Consider the following 25,608-nt stretch of genomic DNA (forward strand, 5'->3'; position numbering starts at 1 on the left):
CTGGATCAGACAAAATGACCGTTGAGTCCAACATCCTGTTCCAACAGTGGCCAGTCAAATGCCTCCCAGAAGACCAAAAGCAGGAGTTAGATCAGCCCTGTTCCTTGTACGTAGCCTTTGGTACTTAGGGAGACACTGTCTATGAACATGGAGTTTTTCTTGAGCTACGATTGCATTTGAGAGAGACATTTTCCATGAATTTGTCTAATCCCGGGGGGCGGGGGGGGGGGACCATGTAAGTTAGCGGCGCTCATGGCCTCTCATGCTTCCTTCCCATGTTGTTATAAATATGCCAAATATTTCAACGCTTGGCTAATCACTATCTGATTAAGGAAATGTCTGCTCCGTTGTTTCATGTCGCATTTTATTTCATCTCATTTTGTTGCCCCCAGCCCCTTCACCCTGGGTGTAATCCATCTTCAACTCCTTTACTCCAACCCTGGTGGTCAAAATATTGAGGATCCACATACCTGGGTGACCTTTTCGGTTACATTCTGGGTACGTTCTGTCACCTTGTGTGGTGCAATAATTTCAATCTCCGTAGTAGAGCCCGAACGGTGTTTCTCTAGGTTGAACTCCACAAAGTTGAGGGTGAACTGTGGAATTTGGCTGATTGTCCTATACTTCATGAGGTCCGAATCTGATGTGGAATTTTGGTTGGGCTTGACTTGGGAGGCCTCTGCGGGAAAAGACAATTGAAGGTTGATCCAGTCAGGTTGTCAGCAAAACTCACAATTGATTATATCGTGATCTAGAACTCCACGTATGCATGAAACCAGAATAACACACTTCCTACTGCAAAGGAGAGAGGATAACTGGGGCCACAGCTAGACCGAAGGATCATCCTGGGATCATCCCGGGTTCGCCCCTGCCTGAGCACTGGATCCCCTGTGTGCCACCTAGCAGGTCTGACCCCTGGATGATCCAGGGATAAACCTTAGGTCTAGCTATGGCCGAAGTTCAAAGAGGAGTAAATGTGTGTAGGATAAGAACTCCAAGGCAACAGCTAGACCGAAGGATCATCCTGGGATCATCCAGGGTTCGCCCCTGCCTGAGCACTGGATCCCCTGTGTGCCACCTAGATGAACAGGTTGGACCCCTGGACGATCCAGGGATAAACGTTAGGTCTAGCTGTGGCCTGGGAGAACAGGACAGTGATATCAGTTTGGTGGTAGTTATGAGAGCATGTAGGGAGCCCCCTGGAATAATCAGCTCCACTGTAGCTCCCACTTAAAAATGTCCAGCTGTGCTAAATGGTTGGGGCTTGGAGCAAAAAGAAAGCCACTTCCGGTCTGCCTGTCTTCCCACAGGGATGGACGCGGATTTTCCCTCTCGAGCCCTTGCCTCTTTCCATGTAGAAGGTACAGGGAAGGCAGTAGAAGAAGAGAACTTGAGTCTAGTTTGCTTCTGCATTTGGTTTGGTGGTTTACCAATAAGGAATTCAGTTTAGTTAACAATTGAAGGCATTCCTGACAGGAAGTGTTTGTTCTATCTGTTTTCCTGTACGAAAGGCAAGATGAACCGTCAGTCTTTTTGCTACAAGGTATATTCAGAAATTCCTGAGCTGTCTAAAAATTAAGAAATAAATACTTAAAATGTTATTATGCACAGAGATAACGATACTGACTTCAGTTTAGTAATCTGGGCGGGGGGCACCCCATGCCTGTACTAAACCAGCTTCGGCAAGCATGATCAGAGCAAAGAAGTGTGCACTGTCTAATGGCACATGGCATAAGTACGGTACGTGCTTTCCCCCTACCTGAGTTTGCCCTCCTTTCCCTGAATTTTCTCTGGAACTCAGACCTTGCAGCCTCCAAATCCTCCAACGAGGAGACCTGGCGGAGGCTATGGAAGCTGCCCCCAGGCTTGAACCGTCCCAAGCCCCTGGCAGGGTGTGACCCTCGAGGCCCTAGGGAAGGCAGCTCTTGCGCTGGGGCTGAGTGGTGCACTTCAGTGTCAGGTGCAGTCTCCAGGCTTGGCTTCCGCTCCTTCCCCAGCAGTGCTTCAGTTTCAGACTGGGCACAGTTATCCGCAGGCAGAGTCTTCAACTCCTTGAGTTTTAAGGAGTCCCCTCCAGGCTTGAAGACAGCCAGGAAGAAAGTGTTGCATTAAGAGGCATTCTTGAATGTTAAAAGCATCAGAAGAGGGGAGGAAAAAGGAAGGAGAAAGGGCTGGGGTGCACTGCCATGGCCATGCACTGACGGCCACCTTGGCATGCCTTCTCAGAACGATTCATTCCCAAACTATCAAGCCTTCATAGAATCATAGAACAGCAGAGTTGGAAGGGACCTACAAGGCCATCGAGTCCAACCCCCTGCTCAGTGCAGGAATCCACCCTAAAGCATCCCTGACAGATGGTTGTCCAGCTGCCTCTTGAAGGCCTCTAATGTCGGAGAGCCCACAACCTCCCTAGGTAACAGATTCCATTGCCTTCCTGGTGTCAGTTGCTTGGGTTACATTTTCAGAGATACATAATACTTCACAGTCGTATTCTGCTTTAACGTTTTGAAAATATTTCACAACTATTATCCCAGTGATCCTTACAACAGCCGTCTAGAAAAGTCAGTACTATTATCGCCATATTACAGATATGGGACTAAGGTGGTAAAAATAGTGGGCCTGTTCAGATGACACTTCAGGCTCTGTGGTTAGCAAAACTGTGGTTCTCTGGGGTTAGCACTAACCACAAGCTGTGCTGTCATACACAAAACTTTAAGCCATGGTTAGAGTTGTAACCCTGCAGCAGATGGTCCAACTGTGGTTAGTGAGTGGGCAGGGTTTAGCAAAATACATCGCACAAGACACCTTAAACTCTGTGGCTTAACCAAAAGCCTTAACCAACAGGGTTTAAGGTGTCTTCTGAACAAGCCCAGTGGTTTACCAGAGGCTACCTAATGATTTAACAGCAGAGCTGAGATTTGAACAAGGAACTTCTTAGGTTACAGGGCACTCAGGCTCTAATTGGTACACTACACTGGATTGGATTAAGACTAAGCTAGTCACACTTAGGTCCCATCGAAACTAATGTGGGGGTGCACCTAATGAGTGTGTTTGTGATATGTGAATGCAGCTATAATATAATTTTAAGCAGTTTAGTAAGAGGCGACTCTGGATCAGTAAATAATATCAGCCGAGATTTAGCTATTTTGCAAAAGCCAATGTCTTGACATGAGGCCAGGTGTTTTCTTAAAATCCAGTGAGACATCTGGGTTTTTGCGGGCTGCAACACCTTTGCATGATAAAAATCAAGATAATGGGATATGGGATTTTACAGCCAGCCAGAACACATCAACATGGCAGCACCCTTTGCACCAAGACACTTATGCACTAGCAGGAGGATTTGAGGTCTTGCAACATTCCTAAGCAGATTGGCCAGGCAGTGGGATGGATATGGTGGTCCAGGTCAGGATTTAGACATACGTAGCTGGTTTGGCAGAAACTTCATCCAGCACACAGAAGCCTCTCTAGCTCCCTGGAAAAGCTCCACAGAAGGTCAAGGCAGGGGTGGGCAAATGAGAGATGTTCTCCAAATATTGTCTTGCCAGTTGTCCCAAGCCCAATTCCCATTTGCATTTATGATCCCTTCTCGCTTTGCACAAACCGGAAACTTGTGGAAATCAAGCAATGATCAAACAGGAGATTTGCCCAAAGACGAATCTGTCAGCAACTGCCCCTCCCTCCCCAATTCCTTTTCCTCTTTCCCTGGTATTGCAGGTCATTAGGAATGCAGCAAAGATGGCGATTACAGAAGTCGTGCCACTGTTAATTCCTTTGGGGAAAGGGTGAAATAAAATGTAATAAATGTGTGCATTTTTGTTACATTTTATCCCACGCATTCTCCAAAGGAATTAACAATGCCTTGCAGAGTTTATCTGAGGTAACCAAATACTAATGCCTAATTCCTTTTTTAGTGTTTTCAATAGTGAGATATTTTTGAACCATCCTAACCTACCCATTTTACTAGATCCATTTCCCCAATGGAAACCTCCTTCCCTAAATCAGTGGAGTGATTAAATTAACTAAGGCCACAGCTAGACCTAAGGTTTATCCTGGGATCATCCAGGGTTCGCCCCTGCCTGAGCACTGGATCCCCTGTGTGTCACCTAGCAGGTCTGACCCCTGGACGATCCAGGGATAAACCTTAGGTCTAGCTATGGCCGAAGTTCAAAGAGGAGTAAATGTGTGTAGGATATGAACTCCAAGGCCACAGCGAGACCTAAGGTTTATCCTGGGATCATCCAGGGTACGCCCCTGCCTGAGCACTGGATCCCCTGTGTGTCACCTAGATGAACAGGTTTGACTCCTGGACGATCCAGGGATAAACCTTAGGTCTAGCTATGGCCGAAAACTGCAACCTTGTGGGAATGGCCATAAGTCTCCTAACTTGGAAGCTTACAGCCATCTAATGGAGCAGGAGGAGTGATGGAGGCCATCTTTACCTCCATGTCCCACCCCTGCTCTGCATTTTAGCTAGACGGGCAATTTTACCTCTCTTGCAGAGGCAGCTGGTGCAGTTCTGTCTATGCTGGCTGCAAGGGAGTGAGGATAGGGAGTTTGGATTCCTGGTTCTGAGGTTGGAGTGCTATATCCAGGAGTCCAAAGTATCCTATAAACCCCCAGACTCTGTCTAAGGGCCATAGGATTACACTCTAAATCACATGCCTAAGGAATCTTTTAAAAAGAAAGAGAAGAAAATGTCAGAGGAAGAAGACATCTTGAGCCACAGTGCGTAATGAGTGCATGTGTGTGTGTGTGTGTGTGTGTGTGTGTGTGTACACCACACACGCACACATCCTTTCATGCAGTAAAAATAATAATTTTAAAACAGTTCAAAACTTTCCAGGTAGGGGGCGATGAGGGCTGTGTGTTATTTGGCACAAGCCAATGGGTAGTTGTGTTAGCCACACCAACACATATAGGTATCTGTTACAGCAGTGCTGGTCACAATCACGGGGACTAGTTTTGACTTAGCATAGGGCAAATTGACGTGATGAGAAAACTTGCAAAATTAGTTTGACCTGAGATGGTTACAAGACAAAAAAATGAGTATGTGTACTGTTAATGCAGACAATGATAGCAATAATAAGTACTTTCGAAATCATCATCATTATCATCATCTTCCGCAGTAGTAGAGCTTTCCAGAGTCTCTATATAGCACAAGCGCATTCTCTGTGTCATACCTATATTCAATGGAAGGGTGGTGGGAGAGCCATTTACAGACCACAGAGGACAGCGCATTCTCCTCTCTGACTGGCTCCATTGTTTGTTTTCAGAGTGGTGAATGATGTGCCCTGAAAATATCTTATCCTGAACACACAAAATTATATGATATATTTTTATTTATTTATTTATTCTTTCCACCTGCGCTGAGAGCTAGGTCCTGGAACTGGTAATAGTTCTACCCTATTTTATAAAAAGCCTTCTAAATGTAAATCACTCTTGTGATTATGGTCAATTAAACATCAGAGAGCTCTTTGCCCTGAATAAGTTGCTTCAAACATGCAACATGTTTCTCAGAACCTTTTGAAATCCATTGGCTTTTAATTCCAACTAGGAAGCATCCACAGTCTGAACTGGGATCTTCTATTTCTCACTCCACACCACAGGCAGCAAAGCAAGGTGAAAAAATGAGATCGTTATATAGAAAACAATCTAGATGACTTCCCTTTCCCCCCAAAGTCACTGTCCCATCCCTGAAGAAGCTGCCATATCCTGCACTTTAACAAAATGCGAGCACATTTTGATTCTCATGACTCCTGCTTTTTGTGCTTTGCATTATTTATTGGACTTGTTACCATTAACAATGGTTTGAGCATATAACACCGATTCTGGCCCGCTTGCATTGGCTGCCTATACGTTTCCGAGCCCAATTCAAGGTGCTGGTTTGAACTTATAAAGCCCTACATGGCTTGGGACCGCAATACCTGATGGAACGCCTCTCCCGACATGAACCTACCCGTACACTGAGCTCAACATCTAAGGTCCTCCTCCGACTGCCTACTCCGAGGGAAGCTCGCAGGATGGCAACAAGGGAGAGGGCCTTTTCGGTGGTGGCCCCCTGACTGTGGAATGATCTCCCCGATGAGGCTCGCCTGGTGCCAACATTGTTATCTTTTCGGCGCCAGGTCAAGACTTTCCGCTTCTCCCAGGCATTTTAACAGCATTTAACAGCGTTAAGTTTGTTTTTAATGGACCCCAGAATTGTTGTTTTAAATGGATACTGTTGTTGTTTTTATACTGTTGTTTTTTGGTTTTTGATGGGTTTTTTTTAATTTTGTATACTTTTTAAGGTTTACCATTTTAAACTGTTGTAAACCGCCCAGAGAACTTCGGCTGTGGGGTGGTATATAAAAGTAATAAATAAATAAATAAATATGACATAACTCTCAGGCTCAAGGGAAGTTGGAGTCATTACTAGACCATATCAATCAAATGTCCTGAATTAAGCACTACATCGGGCCAATGCAGTTCACTATTGGGCAATCTGACAGCCTGTATTAAGTTTTGGTAATATATCACGTATTGTTGGCTTAGACCAGTGGTTCCCAAAGTGGCCAGTACCGCCCCCTTGGGGGCGGTGGGATTGTATAGGGGGACATTAAGAGGCAAGAGGGGGGCAGGGGGGCACTAAGAGGCAAGGGCGCGGTAGGGGGCGCTCGAGGTGGTCTTTTTCGAGAAGCGCCTCTCCAGAAGGTCTTAAAACCCAGGGACATTTTTATAGGAGAAGGTGGTTTGGTCCCAAGCCATATAGGGGAAGAATCCACACATGTATTAATACCGTTTAAGAAGAGTCCTTTTAATGGTGAATTGCTATCCTGCACTATGGGGAGTGGTTCAAAAGCTTCTGGTTGCATTTCCAACATCATATTTGGTGGAATGTGGTTTTAGTGTGGTCTGCCTACTTCTCTCCAAGCAAAGAAATCGACTCCAGGTTACTAAACGTGGTGATTTAAGACTCATGATAATTGACTTTAAACAGACATTGGGAAACTGGTATCACTTCATGAAGCCCATCCATCACATTAAGCATTTACAGAATAGTGAGGTACTCTACCCTAGTTACTCAATGTGATTTCTAATATTCTTGCTAAATGACTGTCAGACTTTGAAAAGATGATATCACTGGATGAAGTTCATCAATTAAGTTTAATTGAATAAACTAAAAAATGTAATTGGATTTTGAAGAAATATTCAATTAATTGTTACTGTTTTGAATTTTTATTGTTATTATCTTCCTTGGTGGGTCGTTGAAATCTGCTATTCTGAACGATGACTTCCATAGGGTAGGGTAGGGGGGTGCTGGGCATGAGTTTGTGGAACCAAGGGGGCGGAGACCTGAAAAGGTCTGGGGACCACTGGCTTAGGCGTTGGTAGGGGGCACTTCCTTCTGTTACGTATTCAAGGTGTGTCCATCTACAGAACAGGGAGGGGAACTTCTGCATGCACACATTCCTAAACCCTGACAGCATAGTAAGAGGATTGTACTTGGCCATACTTTCGGCCTGGTGTAAGGAAGATGATAAGAACAGCAACCTTCCAACAAGCAACTGCCCATGAGATAAATGAGAGTTCTTCTTTCCCTTGCATCTGTTTTAGAGTTACACTTGTTTACACTTGTAATGCATCACTAATTTTTAAATTAATTATTTTTTAATTGGAACACAGAGAAAGTGGGCAAAATGCCACATGAGCTTTGTTGATGACACACAGAGATTTGTCATAGATTTGCAAGGATTATGAATGTAGCTATCTTTCTGTGCTGAAATGTTATGATAAGCTACCAAAACAAAATTATGTAATCCCCATATCCTACCCCATTTCTAACCACCAGCATTATTTCCATTGGCACATTTATTTTACACATTCTTCTTGCCAAATGATCCTTTAAGGAACTTCTTCTACTGTACTTCCTGATATTACCCTGGTTTTGAAAAACAACGACTCTTCAAAGATGCACGGACTCTCTCCTGATGCCATTAAAAGTGCAGCAGGACGTCTGTAACTCGGATCATCCGTGGTTTTTTTTCTTTTCTTTTGAATGAATAGCAACCACTGGGACCCCCAGATTAGATCAGGATCACAGTGCCAGGGGATGGTTTGTTTGTTTTAAATCCTTCCTTCCCCTCTGCACCATTTTCTTGACTGAAATAAACCATACATACCAAAGCTGTTATTTTACTCTATGGAGCTTACAGCACTTGTGTGTGTGTGAGTATTTAGAGAGGAAAAGAGTTAGAGTCATCTCCACAGTGCCATGTTCGTCATCCACTTTCTCTCCCCTCCCAGCTTAAAATGTAGATGAACCCGGTTACAGGTATCCACATATCACGTCTTGTTTGGTCGCCATCCTGTAATTACAAGCAGTGCAGAGACATTCCTTGCAGTGGGCTTGTGTGTGTTCCACTGCCCTCGAAAGGCTAGATTTAGAACTGTTTAAAAGCACGGGTGCCTCTGGGTGAGATTTTTATTCTGTCATCACCCTGCCTCTTCCACAGAATTGTATCAAGGAGAAGAGGGGAGGCAATGCCATCTTCCACCCATTATCTCTTGTGCTTTCCCACTGCAGAGAACCTGTTAAGAAAAGAAAAAATGGAACTGCTACCCAGTGCCTTCTGCATGGTAGCACTAGAAGCTCTCTGTCTAGAAGCTCCGGGTATCAGCCTCAATGCCACCACTTGCTACAACAGACTTTCACTTTAGGCACGGACATAGACCCATGCTACTAGCCCTAGCCCTGGCCTAGTCACAGAGAGATGTTCACTCTTGTCAAAATTGCAAACTGGGGGTGTAGCAGGGGAAGAGAGGAGCAGGGGGTTGGGATCCTAACCAAATAGGTGGGCTTATGATCATACAAAGTCTAGGGTGATTACCTTTCCATAGTCAATGGCTACTCCATCAAACTCAGTGGCAGTCAGAGATTTCCGCCGGAGTGCGAGACGCTGCAGGGGTGGGAGACTAAACTTCAAGCTCTTATTTTGACCTTGTTAAAAAAAAAAGAAACAGAAAACACACAAAACAAAACACACAAAATCCCAAATGTGACCTATCTGCAACATGCATCAGGCAAGGAGCGTTGGGGAGGAGAAGGCAGGAGGGGCAGGAAGGATCAAAGGTGGAAACACACACCTGCAGGCCACCATGCACCGCTGCATTGTGTTCTAGCAGCTGATACTGACAAGTCATACCTGAGAAATAGGCACCTCTGTGGCAAGATTCTATCACAGCCTTCCCTAACTGGTGTCCTCCAGATGTGCTGGACTGCAGCTCCCATAATTCCCAGCCAGCATTATGGAAGTTGTTGTCCAAGACATCTGGATGGCACCCAGTTGGGGAAGTCTGCTTTATTATGATGGACAGCCATGAAAATCCTAGAGAGGCAATGCTATTGAACACCTGAAACTTCTCTATCAGCAGAACTTCTTTGTGTCCAAAGTCTCCACATTGACTCAACATTCCTTTCCCAAAGTTCCTCAACTGTATTCTCAGGGCTACTGAATTCATGGACACCACAATAAATACAGCCAAAAGTGGTAGTCAAAAATATTTCTCCAGCAGCTTCAGTGGCAAGTGTACTTTTGAGAAACAAATTGCCAGTGTTTCAAGGAAGTGTGATGTAGTAGTGATGGGGGACTTCAATTACCCCGATATCTGTTGGGAGACAAATTCTGCCAAAAGTGCCCCCTCCAAGAAACTCCTGACATGTGTGGCTGATAACTTTCTCCTACAGAAAGTGGAGGAAGGAACTAGAGGATCGGCAATCCTTGACTTGACACTGACCAATAAGGATGACTTAGAGGATAAAGTGGCAGTTACTGGAACTCTGGGGGAAAGTGACCACCTCATACTTCAATTCTTGATTTTAAAGGAAGCAAAAGCTGAGTGTAGCCATATACATACTCTGGATTTTAGGAAAGCTGATTTTAATAAACTCAGAACTATGATAAGTAAGGTCCCATGGCAAGTGGCCCTACTGAGAAAAGGAGTCCAAGATGGGTGGGAGTTTAAAAAATGAAATCTAAAAGGCACTACAAACAATTCCAACAAGAAAAAAATATATAGAAGACAGCAGAAGAAACCAATGCGACTCCACAAAAAGCTTAGAGATGACCTGAAAACGAAAGAGGGGCACATATAGGAAGTGGACGGAAGGCCAGGCTACAAAAGAAGAGTACAGACAGGCAGCACAGAAGTGCAGGATTGGCATCTGGAAGGCTAAAGCTGAGAATTAGCTGAAGCTAGCAAGGAAGGCTAAAAGCAACAAAAAAGCTTTTTTTTTTCAGGCATGTGCATAGTAAAAGACAGAGGAAAGAAATGGTGGTTCAACTGCTTAATGAGGATGGCAAATTGATAACAAACGACAAAGAAAAGGCTGAAATGCTGAATTCCTACTTTGGCTCGGTCTTCTCCCAAAAGCGGGTCCGTGAACCCCCTGGCAAAAGTGAAGTACAAGCTGAAGGGGCAGGATTGCAGTTTGAGATTGATAAACAAATGGTCAAGGAACATCTAATTTCTTTGAACGAGTTCAAATCTGCAGGGGCCGATGAACTGCATCCTAGAGTAATGAAGGAGCTAGCGGAAAGACTCTCAGAACCTTTGCAAAATCATGGAAGACGGGTAAGGTGCCAGATGACTGGAGGAGGGCTGACATTGTCCCTATCTTCAAAAAGGGCAAAAAGGAGGAACCTAGGAACTACAGATCAGTCAGTCTGACATCCATCCCTGGGAAAATTTTGCAGCAGATCATAAAGAAGTCAATCTGTAAGCACCTTGAAAACAATGCAGTGATTACTAGAAGTCAGCATGCATTTGTCAAGAACAAATCCTGTCAGACTAATCTGATCTCACTTTTTGATTGGGTAACCCCCCTTGTGGACTGTGGGAATGCTGTGGACATAATATATCTTGACTTCAGCAAAACTTTTGATACAAAGTACCCCATGATATTCTGATTAATGAACTAGCTAAAAATGAGATAGATGGAACTATTAGGTGGATCCACAGTTGGCTGCAGAATTACTGAGCAGTAATACCTCAATAACACTCAATGGGAGGGTTCGGACAATCATGCAGGGAGAAGAAGGCATCATGACTTTTCTTCCTGCCCCTGTGCATGGGAAACCTCTATTTGCATAATCACCCATGATGCAGTGCATGTTGGCGTGCCATCTGAATCTGTTGCACAGCGTGGCAGGGCTGGCTTCATACCTACTTTGGAACCCCTACTGCAAGTCATGGGTTGTAGGATGGGTATGAAGTCAACCCTGCCGCATTGTGCAACAGGTTTGGAAACACCCCAACCTGCATCGCAGGGGAATATGCAAATTGTGGTTGCGCACTGCATGCACAAGGGTGGGAGAAAAGCTATGATGGCTTCTTCTCTCTATGCAATTGTCCGAACCCACTCAATATCTCACTAACTCAATACCTGTGTAACCTCTTCTGAATATTGGGTGAATATATAATAATAACCAACTGACGTAGTGGTAAGGTTTTCCATGATGAGATTGCCTGCCCATCTATTAATGAAATTGTAAGGTGATTTTTCTTCTCCCATGCATTCAAATTTGTGGGAATAGTTTGGTTTCCCCCCACCCCAGCTGTAGTCTTCCCCACATCGACCACATGTTTGTATGGTTGTATGTATTAGTAGTCTGTGACAGGTGATATTGAGTGGGGAAGGCAGCTTCTCCAGGTGTACAGTCTCATGGTTAGAGTTGTATTTTAAGGAACAGCTTGCCTTCCTTGCTTTTTCTCTGTGATTTTCAGATTTTATAATCCAGATGGGTATCACAGTATAGTGGAGGGGGTTTAACCCTGCCCCCATGTTATTTTTCACCAAACCCCCCAGATGCTATTTGTCCCCAAAGGTGATGCAAATGGCAGCTTTGGGACAAATATTAGCTTTGGATGGGAGGATTTTCACTGGGCAAATGGCAAGGGGAAAAAGGTTAACCACTTGCCCCTCCATTGTAGTCCCTATCCAGACTGAGCCCTTCTTGTTAAAAAGCCATGTTTTTACTTGGCGCCGGAATAAAGTCAGTGTTGGCATCAGTTGGGCCTCCAAGGGCATGCCATAGTCAAGGAGCCACCACAGAGAAAGCCCTCTCCCATGTTCCACCATAGCGTATGTGTTGCGTTGGTGGGATGCTGAGGAGGGCTCCTCCAACAGATCTCAAGTCTTAGGCAGGCATATATAGGGAGAGGCGCTCCCTCAAGTATCGCGGTCCCAAGCCATTTAGGGCTTCAAACGTCATTACCAACACCTTGAATTCCGACCAGAAGCGTATAGGCAGCCAGTGCAATTCCTTTAAGACCAGTGTTATGTGGTCTCTGTAAGATGTGCCTGCCAGCAACTTCAGAGTCATCTTCAAGGGCAGCCCCATGTAGAGTGCATTGCAGTAGTCTAATCGGGAAGTTACCAGTGCATGCTCTACTGTGGCTGTACTGTGGCTATATTGTCCCTGTCCAGGAAAGGCCATAGCTGGTGGATCAGCTGAAGCTGGCCCCAAGTACTCTGGGCCACAGAGTCCACCTGGGCCTCCAGTGACAAGGATGAATCTAGGAGTATTCCCAAGCTACACACCTGCTCCTTCAGAGGGAGTGCAACACCATCCAGAACAGGTTGCTTACCCAATCCACAGAGCTTCCGTCTTATCAGGATTCAGCTTCAGTTTATTGGCCCTCATCCAGCCCATTACAGCCTCCAGGCACTGGTCCAGCACCTTCACAGCCCCAGCTGACTCCGAGGACAAGGAGAAGTAGAACCGAGTATCATCAGCATACTGATGGCACCCAATCCCAACACCCCTAATGATATCACCCAGTGGCTTCATATCGATGTTGAACAGCATGGGTGATAGCCATGGGGCAGAACAGGAATCCCCCAATACCACTCTCTGGTATCGGCCCTGCAAGTAGGAGCAGAACCACCGTAACACAGTGCCTCCTACTCTCATCTCGCAGAGCCGATCCAGTAAGATACCATGCTCAATGGTATCAAAAGCTGCTGAGAATTCCAGGAAGAACAACAGGGTAGCATTCCCCCTGTCTTTCACCTGGAGAAGGTCGTCGGTCAGAGCAACCAAAGCTATTTCAGTGCCATGCCCTGGCCTGAAACCAGACTGAAATGGGTCCAGATAATCCAAGAACATCTGAAGCTGCCCAGCCACCACACGCTCAAGCACCTTGCCCCAAAAGGGGATATTAGGGATGGGGTGATAGTTCATACGCATGCACACAGTTGCCTAAGAAGGGGGTAGGGGTAGGGGTAAGGCCTAGGCCTTGGCCTTGCCCCTTCCCTTTGGAGGCGCTCCAGCTTCCTCAGCCAGACAGCTTATATGCCCCTTGCAGGAAGGGGGACAGGTGGAGCTGGTCAGTAGCAGCATCTGGTCCTGCAGGAGTGGTGGTAGTCTACCAGGCAGAAAGTCCCTAAGAAGAGGGCAGCACAGTGGGGATGATAATGGTGGCAGCAGCCAGGCACCCCCTCTTCCCTAGCTGATGGTCCCTCCGTCTTTCATAGGACTATAGTAAATAAATATAAATAAATGCCCAGTCCTAAGCATGCTATTTGTAAAATAGTGGGATATCATAAAGGGAAGTGTCTTTGCTATCAGGTGTTAGGGGAGACTAAGGATTTGCGCATTGTACTGCCTTCTGTACTGCCTTGGGACCTCTGGCTGCCTACTGTAGTAGTCAGGAGCCTGAACCAGAGGAGGCCACTGGGCTCACTTGGGGAGGAACTCGTTTACTCATGTGAGCAGCAAGGGGTTGCACACATCTTCTACGTTCACCTGTAAGATCCTAGAACAGGTAAGGGGATTTTTTTTATTGGACTAACCCTTTTCAGATTTGGAGGGATTATTTTTAAAAGAAAAATATTTTAATTAGGTACAGACAATCTGAAGAAATTATTTTAAAATATCCTGGCGCAAGCAAGGATCAAAACATGAATGGTACCAGGTCCACAAGGGCAGAAAACCAAAAGATACAAACATTATCTAAGGAGATTCTTCCAAAGTGTTCTATTTAGAGAGGACAGTTGTATACAAAATGTCTATCATTTACAAGTGAAATAAAAAGACGTTGTACTGAATCTGGCTTGACAAGTTGTTTAGAGAGTTGGACTTGTGAGTTAATTTTTCCAAGGCAAGACATTGAACTTGTTGATACCACAGTTTCTGATTTTTTCCACTTCTAGGCTATTTCAGGCCTAGTGAAATACTATCAAAATTACTATCAAAATGAAATCAGGTCCTTTTGGACCCCATCAGAAATTGTAACCCATCAAAAGAATTTGATTTGTGTTTCTTCACAAGTCAACATAAACTTTCCCTAAAGTCTGTGATCACTTTGTAGTTTCACCACATGTGGAAAAAGAACTGTTTCCCTGCCAACACCATTTTGTTCCGTATTGCACTGCCTAACTGCCTCAGAGATGCAGGAATTCTGTAATACTCCATCAGGTAGCTTTAACTCAATTAAGTAGCCAGGAACCAACCCACTTGAGGTTTCCTTTCAGTCCCCAGAGTCAAGCTATTTTGTTCCATTCTGAGGTCAGCCCTGAATCATCAAACCTATTGTACTCTTTGTTTTCAGGTCTTGAACTTGGGAACCGGGGCTTGTTGCTGCTGCTCTCTTTGATCATGAGACTCAGGGTGCTCATTATTGCACAGCTTCAAGATCAGACCAGCATTGCTTGGCTCTCAGACCTGTTCATCATGATCCTTCCTGGCACTCCCCCTCTCCTGCTCTGGTTTCTACTCCATGTTTCAGGGTCTCTTCTCCTTCTCCTTCTCCTCCCCCCTCTCTCTCCCTCTCCCTCCTCCTCCTCCTCCTCCTCTCCCTCCTCCTCCTCCTCCTCTCTCTCTCTCTCTCTCTCTCCCTCTCTTTCTCCCTCCTCCTCTCTCCCTCTCCCTCCTCCTCCTCCTCTCTCTCTCTCCCTCTCCCTCTCCTTCTCCCTCCTCCTTTCTCCCTCTCCCTCCTCCTCCTCCTCTCTCTCTCTCTCTCTCCCTCTCTTTCTCCCTCCTCCTTTCTCCCTCTCCCTCCTCCTCCTCCTCTCTCTCTCTCCCTCTCCCTCTCCTTCTCCCTCCTCCTCTCTCCCTCTCCCTCCTCCTCCTCCTCTCTCTCTCTCTCTCCCTCTCTTTCTCCCTCCTCCTCTCTCCCTCTCCCTCCTCCTCCTCCTCTCTCTCTCTCCCTCTCCCTCTCCTTCTCCCTCTCCCTCTCTCTGTTTGAACAACTCTATTGCCTTGTTTGCCATGGACAGACCTGCTGCCTTGCATACCCAGATAGAGCTTCACCCATTAAACTACTGCCGATTTATAATGCAGCCTTATCTAAAATGCATCTGATTACACACCATTCACTACCTAAACTTACAACAAGTAATCTGAGAGAACACAACAAAACAGGAACCACCATGCTTCATTAATTCCCCTAATTTTTCTTAAATCAATTTTCCCTACTGAAATTAAACCAAGTCATACTAATGAGGGCCACTGTGTGGGAGAAAAATGACGTACACATGTAACAAGAGGAGCCATGCAACAAAGTGTTGAAGTTTGTAATGCTTCCATTCAGGTTCCAGCCCCTCCATTCCATTCCCTCCAGTTTTCTGTCAGTATCTATTGAGCATTGAACACTTTGTGGGTTCCCCCCCCTCCATTTTGTTTCCACTACTTAGGGTTTGTTTTTGTTTTGTTTTTTGCAGGTGGGATGGAGTTTCTGATGCCCAATCCCAGCTACATTAAAACCTTGGATTTGTGCATTTGTTACTATAGGCAACTCTGTTCCATCCCTGGCAACATTGTAAAATAGCTTCCCAGTGTGAACTAAGAATGGACCTATCAAGACAATAAGGTGGCACTTTCAACACTTTTTGCACATCTATGTATCTTCTCCTCTCTTTCTAGGCATTCCATCCTATTTCCTTTCCCAACTAGTTGCTGTTTTTTTCCACTCAGTAAAAATCCCATGGCATTAACTTGTAGAATAAGGGGTGCATATCACCCCCTTAAGGTCCGTCCCCCCCCCCCATTTTTGGCATATGTGAAAACTTCACAGCTTCTTTGAGTCTCTTGGGCATGGACTATGCCATTTTGGCTCCAGTTCTAAGAACAATGACTCTTCCCACTGGAATGCTGTCGACTTTCAACCACTACTGCTTCCAGTTCCCCCAGTTATTCCAAGGATATATAAAAATCCAGACTTCTGCATGCTAAGTAGATGAGGCAAATGTTATGAGCCCCCTTTTGAATTGAGAAATGTGATCTTGGAAACATCCCTAGTTACAGATGAAGGAAGTTGGTAATAGAGTCCTCAATAGAGGTGCCATGGCGGGGGGGGGGGATCTACACTACTGCTTTAAAGCGCTTTAAAGTGCTTTATAACAGTTTTGACAACTGTTGGGGCCCAGGACACACTGCATATACAATTTTCAAAACGTTTTCAAAGTGCTTTAAAGCACTTTAAAAGCAGTAGTGTAGATCCCCCCTTGGTAATCCATGGTTGAGAAACGGCTGGCTCAAAGAACTGTGATGTTCACGTTAAGGTCTTTGCCCGTGGCTTGATGTTTTCTCTTTCTTCCTCTCTGTGAGAGATTGCCTTTTTTGTTGCCTCTACATACAAGGGCACATTTTCTTCTCATTACGCCACTCAGAGCATTCACTGCCTATACTAGTGAAATTCTGAAAGTCTTCCTCAGTCAAAACATTCTTCCAAAGGTGCCTGTGTGATTATACCTCTCCCAACAAGTAGTGGCCTTTTCCAAAAACAGAACTTCAGCCCACACTATAATGCATTCCAAGTTCCAGAGAAAACCCAAAGTTTCCATTTGCATCCCCTCTCCTTGCTGACCGGTGTTCTTTCTCCCCCACTGATTCCCCCTGCTTCCTTCATGCTTTTGCCCTGGGGACAGGGTTCTGGGCCACTCTGGGCCTCTTACCTGTTCGCCATCCTTGGGACAGACGCTGGTGTAGGCTCTGTCGGGCACTTTTGGCAATGAGAGCTGCCAGGTCCTCGAAGTTTAAGATGAACATGATGACCACGCCCTCTTCATTCTTTACAGGGACCACATCCACCAAGCACCGGATGCATGATGCTGCCATAAATAAGTTAACAGAAAGAGTGAAGGTGAGATAAGCCAACAGTAAATAAATAGCTAAGCCACCCCAGTGTCCTTTGTAGGTCCATAGTCAGTTTGAACCTGATTGTCAATGTGCTCCTCAATAACTTCATTATATGATGATTGTAATGGGGAAAGGACAACAGGTGGGAGTGGGGTGATTTTTCTCTGCCATTCTCTAGTAAAGTTTTTCTAAATGCATTCCCATGTGATGAAATCTGCGCTGCACCATATTCTGGAAAACGCCACCATGTTAAGTAGAGCTGCTATGTCTCTGCATGTCATGTAGAGATAGCAATGTACTGTATTAAGTTGTCTGAGCTAAGTATAATATTTGTGTCTACATGAACTAGACTGTCATTACAAAGTTGCAGGATGTCATGCAGCTACTTTCTGTTTTTAATATTCCCAGTCATCTGAACCATCCCATTGTGTCAGTTCTTGCAAAGATAAGCCTAGGAATCCATGCCTTGGGTGCCTCATGAGATGCTGCTAACCCCAGGCTACTGCTTAATTTTGTGCCCTCTATATGGTAACCCTTATGTGTGAGACATACATAAGGAAGGGCTGCCAAGTCTATTGTGTTAGCTTCACATTTCACTTTGTATCCTACAACTGATACACATTATTATTATTATTATTATTATTATTATTATTATTATTATTATTATTATTTATATAGCACCATCAATGTACATGGTGCTGTACAGAGTAAAACAATAAATAGCACAACCCTGCAGCATAGGCTTACATTCTAATAAAATCATAATAAAACAATAAGGAGGGGAAGAGAATGCACCAAACAGGCAGTATAAAAGTCAGAGCAAAATCAAGTTTTAAAAGCTTTAGGAAAAAGAAAAGTTTTTAGCTGAGCTTTAAAAGCTGCAATTGAACTTGTAGTTCTCAAATGTTCTGGAAGAGCGTTCCAGGCATAAGGGGCAGCAGAAGAAAATGGACGAAGCCGAGCAAGGGAAGTAGAGGCCCTTGGGCAGGCGAGAAACATGGCATCAGAGGAGCGAAGAGCACGAGCGGGGAAATAGTGTGAGATGAGAGAGGAAAGATAGGAAGGAGCTAGACAGTGAAAAGCTTTGTAGGTCAACAGGAGAAGTTTATATTGGATTCTGAAGTGAATTGGAAGCCAATGAAGAGATTTCAGAAGTGGAGTTACATGGTCAGAGCGGCGAGCCAAGAAGATGATCTTAGCAGCAGAGTGGTGGACAGAAACCAACGGACTGATGTGAGAAGAAGGAAGGCCAGTGAGAAGAAGGTTGCAGTAGTCCAACCGAGAAATAACCAATGCATGAACAAGAGTCTTGGCAGAAGAGACAGACAAAAATGATCGAATCCTGGCAATATTATACAGGAAAAAACGACAGGATTTAGCTACTGCCTCAATATGAGGAATAAAGGAGAGCGAGGAATCAAATATAAAGCCAAGGCTACGAGCTTCCTTGACTGGAGTAAGAGTAACATCATTGACAGTAAGAGAGAATGAGAGATGAGGAGAAGGTTTAGGAGGAAAAACAAGCAATTCAGTCTTTGCCATATTAAGTTTCAAGCGACGATGAAGCAACCAAGCGGAGATATCTGAAAGACATGCCGAGATACGATCGTGAACATCAGGAGAAAGATCCGGAGATGAAAGATATAATTGTGTATCATCGGCATACAGATGATATTGGAGGCCATGAGATTGAATAAGATTACTCAAGGGCAACATGTATAAAGAAAACAACAGCGGGCCAAGCACCGAGCCTTGCGGAACCCCTACTGAAAGGGGAAAAGAAGAAGACGAGCTGCCATTAGCCAATACGCTGAAAGAGCGACCCGCTAGATAGGAGGCAAACCAGTCATAGACAGAGCCACAAAATCCGAGGTCATGAAGGGAATCTAAAAGAAGATCGTGATCAACCGTGTCAAAGGCTGCAGTTAGATCAAGGAGAATAAGAACGGAATAAAGGCCTTTAGACTTGGCAATAAGAAGATCATTGGTAATCTTAGTAAGGGCTGTTTCAGTGGAATGCAAAGGATGGAATCCAGATTGAAAAGGATCCAGAGCAGAGTTACTAGAAAGAAAATCAAGACAACGAGAGTAGACCACACGCTCCAGGACCTTTGAAACAAAAGGCAACAAAGAGACAGGTTGGTAGTTAGACAGAGATAGCATATCAAGGGTAGGTTTCTTGAGAATAGGAGAGACTGTAGCATGTTTAAAAGCAGAAGGAAATGAACCAGAGGACAAAGAAAAATTAATAATATGAAGCAAGGAAGGGAGGATAGCAGGGATAAGATTAATAAAGACGCAAGAAGGAATCGGATCACGAGAACAAGTGGAAGGCTTCGAAGAGCGCAGTATTGTAGACAGTTCATCAGCTGAGACCGAAGGAAATGCAGAAAAGTTTGCAGGAGGAACTGACAGATGAGGAACAGGAACTGGAAGAGGAGCAGAGCTGGCCAGATCAGAGCGAATAGTTTGGATTTTAGCATTGAAAAAAGAGGCAAAGTTATTAGCAGACAGAGAGGCGGGGAGAGATGGTGGATTAGGCTTCAGAAGAGAATTGAAGGATGCATAGCATTTGACTGGATCAACATTGAGTAATACTGCTGTTTGGCCAATGAAATAGCAGAAGAGAAAGAGGAGAGAATTTTCCCATGAAAATACAACCATAATGTCTTCAGTCCGGAGTAAGTGAAAGTTATGGAGTTATGTTTACTAAAAGATGTTTTCAGTGCTTTATGCATTGTTTATTTGTTTGTTTTTGTCAAGGAGGCAAAGAGAGATTTCCAATTTAGGATTTAGATCTCAAGCAGTAAGGACTGCTTCTTGCTACAGCTCTGCTGTTATCAAATAAACCTGCCTGAATTAACAAATGAGGAAATCATCAACAACAATAACAACAACAATAACAACAGAAACATGTTTGAGTGCTTACATACATTTGCCTTGTCGTAATCCTTATAACAACTGTAAAGGAAACAGAACCTGGCCAAGTTGGCCTTCCACTGGATTTTGCACAGATCCCCGGAATAATGCACACAGCTCTCAAATTAGAGGGTTAGGCCCGATTTATTAATCAGGAAAAAGGCAAAGCAATACAGGATTAGCATACTAAAAACTTGATACATACAGATACATTGAACCCCAACACCAGCAAACTAATACATAGTTTCTACTAACATACGTTACCCAGCCAAGACATCCGCCAGCTCAGAACAAAAGGCCCAGCATTCTGTATCCCTTTATAGTAACTAAACTACTCTTTCTTCCCCCCCCTCCGGTTCCCCCCCCCCCCCCCCGTGAGGTATTTCACACTTCTCTGGGATGTTAATTTCTCAAGGACACTTGGCCTGGACAAAGCGGAGCCAGGAGATGCCCCACGCCCTCGGGCAGCTGGCGATTATCTCTCTTCCTAAAATCAACGACAGGACATTTTACATTTCTTTTTAAAAACAGCAATTCCATGTATGATTTAACCCCTTCCTTACAACAACTATGTAAATTAAGTATTATTATTCCTATGGAGTTGGTGACTGAGAGAGAGTGGCTAACAAAGGCCGCTTCTTGAATTCTTGGTAGAGGTGAGATTTGTAGTGATTTGTAACATAGGCCTTAGCTAGACCTAAGGTTTATCCCGGGGATTGTCTCGGGGTCATCCCTGCCTGTTCCCGGGATATCCTGTGTGTCATTTACATGAACAGGGATGACCCCGGGACAATCCCGGGATAAACCTTAGGTCTAGCGAAGGCCATAGTCTCAGACACTATGCTACTATCTCTTCACATGAAGGGTTGTCATGCAGAAGAAGGACCAGGTGTGTTCCCTGATGCTCCAATGAGCAGGACTAGAACTAATAGGTGGAAATTGCAGGGAAGCTGATTTGGCTAAACATTAGGAGAAATGTCTTAATGGTAAGATCTGTTTGACAGTGGAACAGTCCTTCAGAAGGTGGGTTCTCCTTCACTGAAAGTATTGAAGCAGAGGTGGGATGGCCATTTCACAGGGGTGCGGTAGTTGCATCCTCCATTTCATATCCTGCCTTGAGCAGGGAGTTGGGTTGGATGACCATAGCTAGGCTAAGTGGGCAGCTTACAAATAACATGTCAATTTCACATGTCTTCATTCATAAATTCATTCTGTTATAATCTGCACACAAAAACATATACGAATAAGCATTTTTATCATATTTTCCTCACACAATACAGAAATACTTTATCTAAATATATCTTACAATATACATTTTGGAATGTTTTCTGAACATGTTGCAATGAGAATGTGTTGCAATATTTGAAGAAGTACAAAATTTGAAGGATAATTATGTTCCAGACTACCCATTACTCTAGGAGGTGAGGAATTAGATACGGTCAGTTCACATCAGAATTGACAAAGATCAAATTCCTCAAGTATCCCTAATTTACAATCTTTATGGATGTGTGCAACAGGAATAAAGATGACCTCCATCACAGGGGTACCCATGTGGAACTGTGTCAGGATATCTAATTTGCTCAAAACCATGGCTGAGGGAGCACCCAGGTCTTCTAGGTCCAAAGTTACAACATGTGTCTGCCACACTGGCTATCAGCCAGCCTTGAATGTATTTTGTATATTTCTTTTTCTTCCAACATAAATTCTTGCCTCTGTAGTTCTCAGACTATGTGGTGGGCCCCTCTTGGAGGGACATGGACACTTAAATGGGGGTGTGAAGTCCCAGGGAAGGCTAGGGTCCTGGAGCAAGGGAAGCTTTTCACTCCCCATCCAAAATTTGTGCTGGTTCATGATCCTCATCTGCACAATGGATTGGTGGTGTGTTATTTTGCATTGCCCCATTCCATTATCGGAACCTGATTTTTGAATTAAGGAGTTGAGGAAAAGATGCTACTTTGTCCTGATGATAGTTCCTTGAGTGTCCAGAAAGGACCAGTTCTATCTCCCTATCCAGCACCCTAATCTCATCTGCAACATCAGGCTGTATGCAACTGGTAGGAGAATCCCCACAGTTTATTGGGGACAGATTATTAATGTCAAGTCAGATGGAGCCACAAAATAAAGTTCAAAAGGCGGTGTTCAGTGGAGGGACAGTGTTAAAAAGAAGTCTGCTGTAGAAATTGTATTATGTGAGATGAGGTGTGATGTAAGTAGAATTTCTGCCCTGGACTTCTGTCTTGTAAACCACCCAGAAAACTTCAGCTAACAGACAGTAGAGACACAGAATGAATGAATGAATGAATGAATTGTTTGGTGGCTGTTTACTCATCACCAGAAAAGAGGAAAATAAATTGTACCTGCTGACATATATGTTTATAGGCATCTCTGCATTAAGGAAAAAACCCTTACTAGGCTTTTTCCCACATTCGCTATGGGCTTCTTTAGTAGGCTTCTTTTGTAATTGAAAACTTCCCCTCTGGGCCATGCTTCATAAAGTTAAGTGAAATACCACCATTTAGGCCTTTGCTAGACCTATCTGATAATCCGGTGGTGAGGAAGGGAGAGACCGCGATGCAACTATCATGGGCTCTTGATGTAGTCTACACCTCAGGTATGACGAGGTCAAGAAAGAACCCTGCTGCGTCCGCCATTTTTTCATCTTAAAGAGGCCATGTGCACAAACACTCGTGCGCTCAGGTAAGTGGGTTTTTTAAAAAAATAATGGCTTTCCCCACTCCCCCCACCCTAGTCCTGATGGTCACAGCACTCCTGAGGAGCACTGCACCCCGTCCACTGCTTTTCCTGGCTACTCTCGAGTAATTGCGGTAGCCGGGAAAAGCGATGGAACGGTCTACACGCTCGGTCTCAGCCCAAGGCCGCGGGAAATATTGGGCCAAAAGTGGTGCCCGTTACCCTGGGGCAAGGGAAGGTTGACCCCTGCCTGAGCCCGGGATCCCCTGTGCATCATCTGGACGCACAGGGGCGATCCCAGGTATCAGCCCAGGCTAACCCGTCATCTAGCTAAGGCCTTAGTGGCAGAATTAATCCCACAATTATTTGAAATGCTGCATTATCTTTGGGGGAAGGGGTTAATATGAGATTACTGCAGAAAAGCCTGGGAGACCTTCTGGAGGTTGATGGCATCATGCAAAGGACCCACAACCTTCTGTGAATGGCCAATCATGAGTGTGCAATAAATCACTCATGTAGAGAAGCTCCACAAATCATTGCTCTAATTTAAATAGAAATACAATAAATTTCTTACCACAAACTGGGGAAAACCATGATCACGTAACCTGTGTGCCTGCCCCATTTGCTGTCCCAGTGCAAACTGTTGATGGGCAACTTCACGGCCCCTCCTTACTCCCTCTCCTTATGGTTCTATATTTAAACTAAACTTGGACCTCTGATAGAGGATGCCTTGGAACAGAGGACTGTCCTCTGTAAAGGCGGACATGCATAGCCACTCTAGCTACCTGTGTGGTCCTGGTTTTATGATTTCTTTGGCACAATCACAGTCCTCCCTCCTCACTCAGTCTTCTCTTACATGAGCAAGAGAACAGAGATGAGGAGATTTCCTTCATCTATATGGGTTTAAAGAACTCCAGTTCCCATAATCTAGAGCTGATAGTTATATTAAACCCCTCCCCCCCAAATTAGGTTTAGATTAATCTTTGTGATGAAAAATGTATCATAAGAAGTGGCTTTTCTTCTGCCTTGGTCAGACTTACCATGTGTCTATTATTAGCCTATTTATTTGCACTGCTGTAGCCAGGGAAATGAAGATAATATCCTGTGCTACACTATGAAGCATCAATGAAATGCTTTCTCTGGGCTAAACTGCTTTTCATCTCATTTGCATGTGTGTGTGTTTTAAATGTAAATTGTATCAACTGGGGAGGGGGTGATAATGAATGAGATCTGAACAGGAGAGGAGGGGTTAATTAAACCCTTTCTTCCCCTAATGAGGTCCTGAGGAAAAATCCTCTTCTGAAACTAGTATTTGCTCTGGGGTAAATTCCCCATTGGTGCCAATATAATGTGTCATTTGTGTAGTATTATGTGTAGAATCAAGATAGATTTGAAACAGGAATTGCACTGGCAGGGCAGGTTTTCATTCTGAGTGTTTCTCACAACTCTTCTGCATGCCATTTCAGTGTAGCAAGAAAGAGCTGCAATGTTTACTAGAGAAAATGGAAAGCAAATGGGAGATATTGAAAAAGAGAGAAAGAGAGCGAGAGAGAGTTAAGACAGAATGTTCCATTTCTTCCTTTTAGTACCGCATTTTCCCAGGTCAGTCTGGCTCCCATCAGTGAGAATTAGTCTCTGGTTGTGTAAGGCACAGATTTCTTATCTCAACTGATCAAGCAATTGCACAAAGACAAAGCTTAACGTATCATCCACCACTATGTAGTGCTGGTTCTATACTTCCCTTGGCAGTGTTCCCCTCCTCATCCGTCACTTGTGCAACAAGAGGACAGAGGATGAGATTGCTTTTGTCCATACAGTTTTAAAGAGCTCAGGTTCCTATAATCAGGAGCAGATGGCCAGCGTCTCAGAACTTCAAAATCTACAGTGACGTCAGTTACATGTTAGGCAGAAAAGAAGTCGTGTGTGTGTGTGTGTGTGTGTGTGTGTGTGTGTGTGTGTGTGTGTGTCTCGGTGGAGGGCAATGGGTACATTTAAATCCTTTAGAAGTCCAGGCTCTGGGATTCTAAAATCTATTTAAGAACCAGGTGGAATAGAAATCAGGGATTCAATGAAGAAATCAAGTGCGTAGGGTCAGGGATTTATCACATCATAAGCAGTAGAACTAGCAGTCTCAATAAATCAGTCAGTCAATCAATCAATTTCATGTTTTAGCTAAAATTTAGCAGTCCTCAAAGCTGTAATGACTTTTTACAGGATTTCTAACATGCTGCCAGTTGAGGGTGCTGTCTCTGGGGGGGGGGGGGACAAGAAAAAAACCTGGCAAAGCTGGCCAGGGGCTGCCTATGAGGTTCATCCCACATACACCTTTGTTCTGGTTTACCCTCAAATTATCCCATTTCGGTGCTTACATATGGTGCTTGCATAGCATATGAAAACTTGTAAACTTACACCTCTGCTGTTGCGTGTTGCAGAGATCAGTTGAGGTTTATTCACACATGTTATCTCCACCCCCCAGATCTTCTTTCTACCTCCTCCTAATGTTTATTGGTTGTTTGAAGTGGGGACATCTCCCCCTCGGACAACAGGGATTGGGATTTGCTTCTCTTGTTACTGAAGACCAAAGTAGAACATTATGTAAGACTGCAGACAACTGTTTTGCATGTTTACTCAGTAAATAAATCCCATTGAGTTCAACGGAATGCATTTCCAAATTAGAGCCCCTCGGATTGCAGTCCTAATTTTTGCAACCTTAAAAAGGAAAAAAAAACCCACAACGGGGTGGGGTGGAGGCTGGGGTGGGGGAGTGAAGCGAGGTAGGAAGTGGCCATCTCAACTCCCAGTGTATGGAGGAGGAGACTTCAAACGCAGCGCCAGGACCTCCAATGACAGAGAAATTGAGAGGGAAATGACATTT

At 44.5% G+C, this 25,608-nt stretch overlaps 1 protein-coding gene across 1 annotated transcript in view; it reads right to left on the reverse strand.

Moving 5' to 3' along the window:
- KCNH6 (potassium voltage-gated channel subfamily H member 6) overlaps window positions 1-25,608 on the reverse strand; it is a 119,174-nt gene that overhangs the window by 45,584 nt on the left and 47,982 nt on the right. Inside the window, exons 3-6 of the mRNA XM_063132091.1 lie at window positions 16,940-17,095; window positions 8,871-8,980; window positions 1,760-2,078; window positions 471-679 (exon numbers count right to left, since the gene is read on the reverse strand). Coding sequence (XP_062988161.1) covers window positions 471-679; window positions 1,760-2,078; window positions 8,871-8,980; window positions 16,940-17,095 — 794 coding nt within the window. The remainder of the gene's footprint in view (window positions 1-470; window positions 680-1,759; window positions 2,079-8,870; window positions 8,981-16,939; window positions 17,096-25,608) is intronic.

This window comes from Elgaria multicarinata, chromosome 1, assembly GCF_023053635.1.
Source record: "Elgaria multicarinata webbii isolate HBS135686 ecotype San Diego chromosome 1, rElgMul1.1.pri, whole genome shotgun sequence".
Classification (NCBI taxonomy): Eukaryota; Metazoa; Chordata; class Lepidosauria; order Squamata; family Anguidae; genus Elgaria; species Elgaria multicarinata.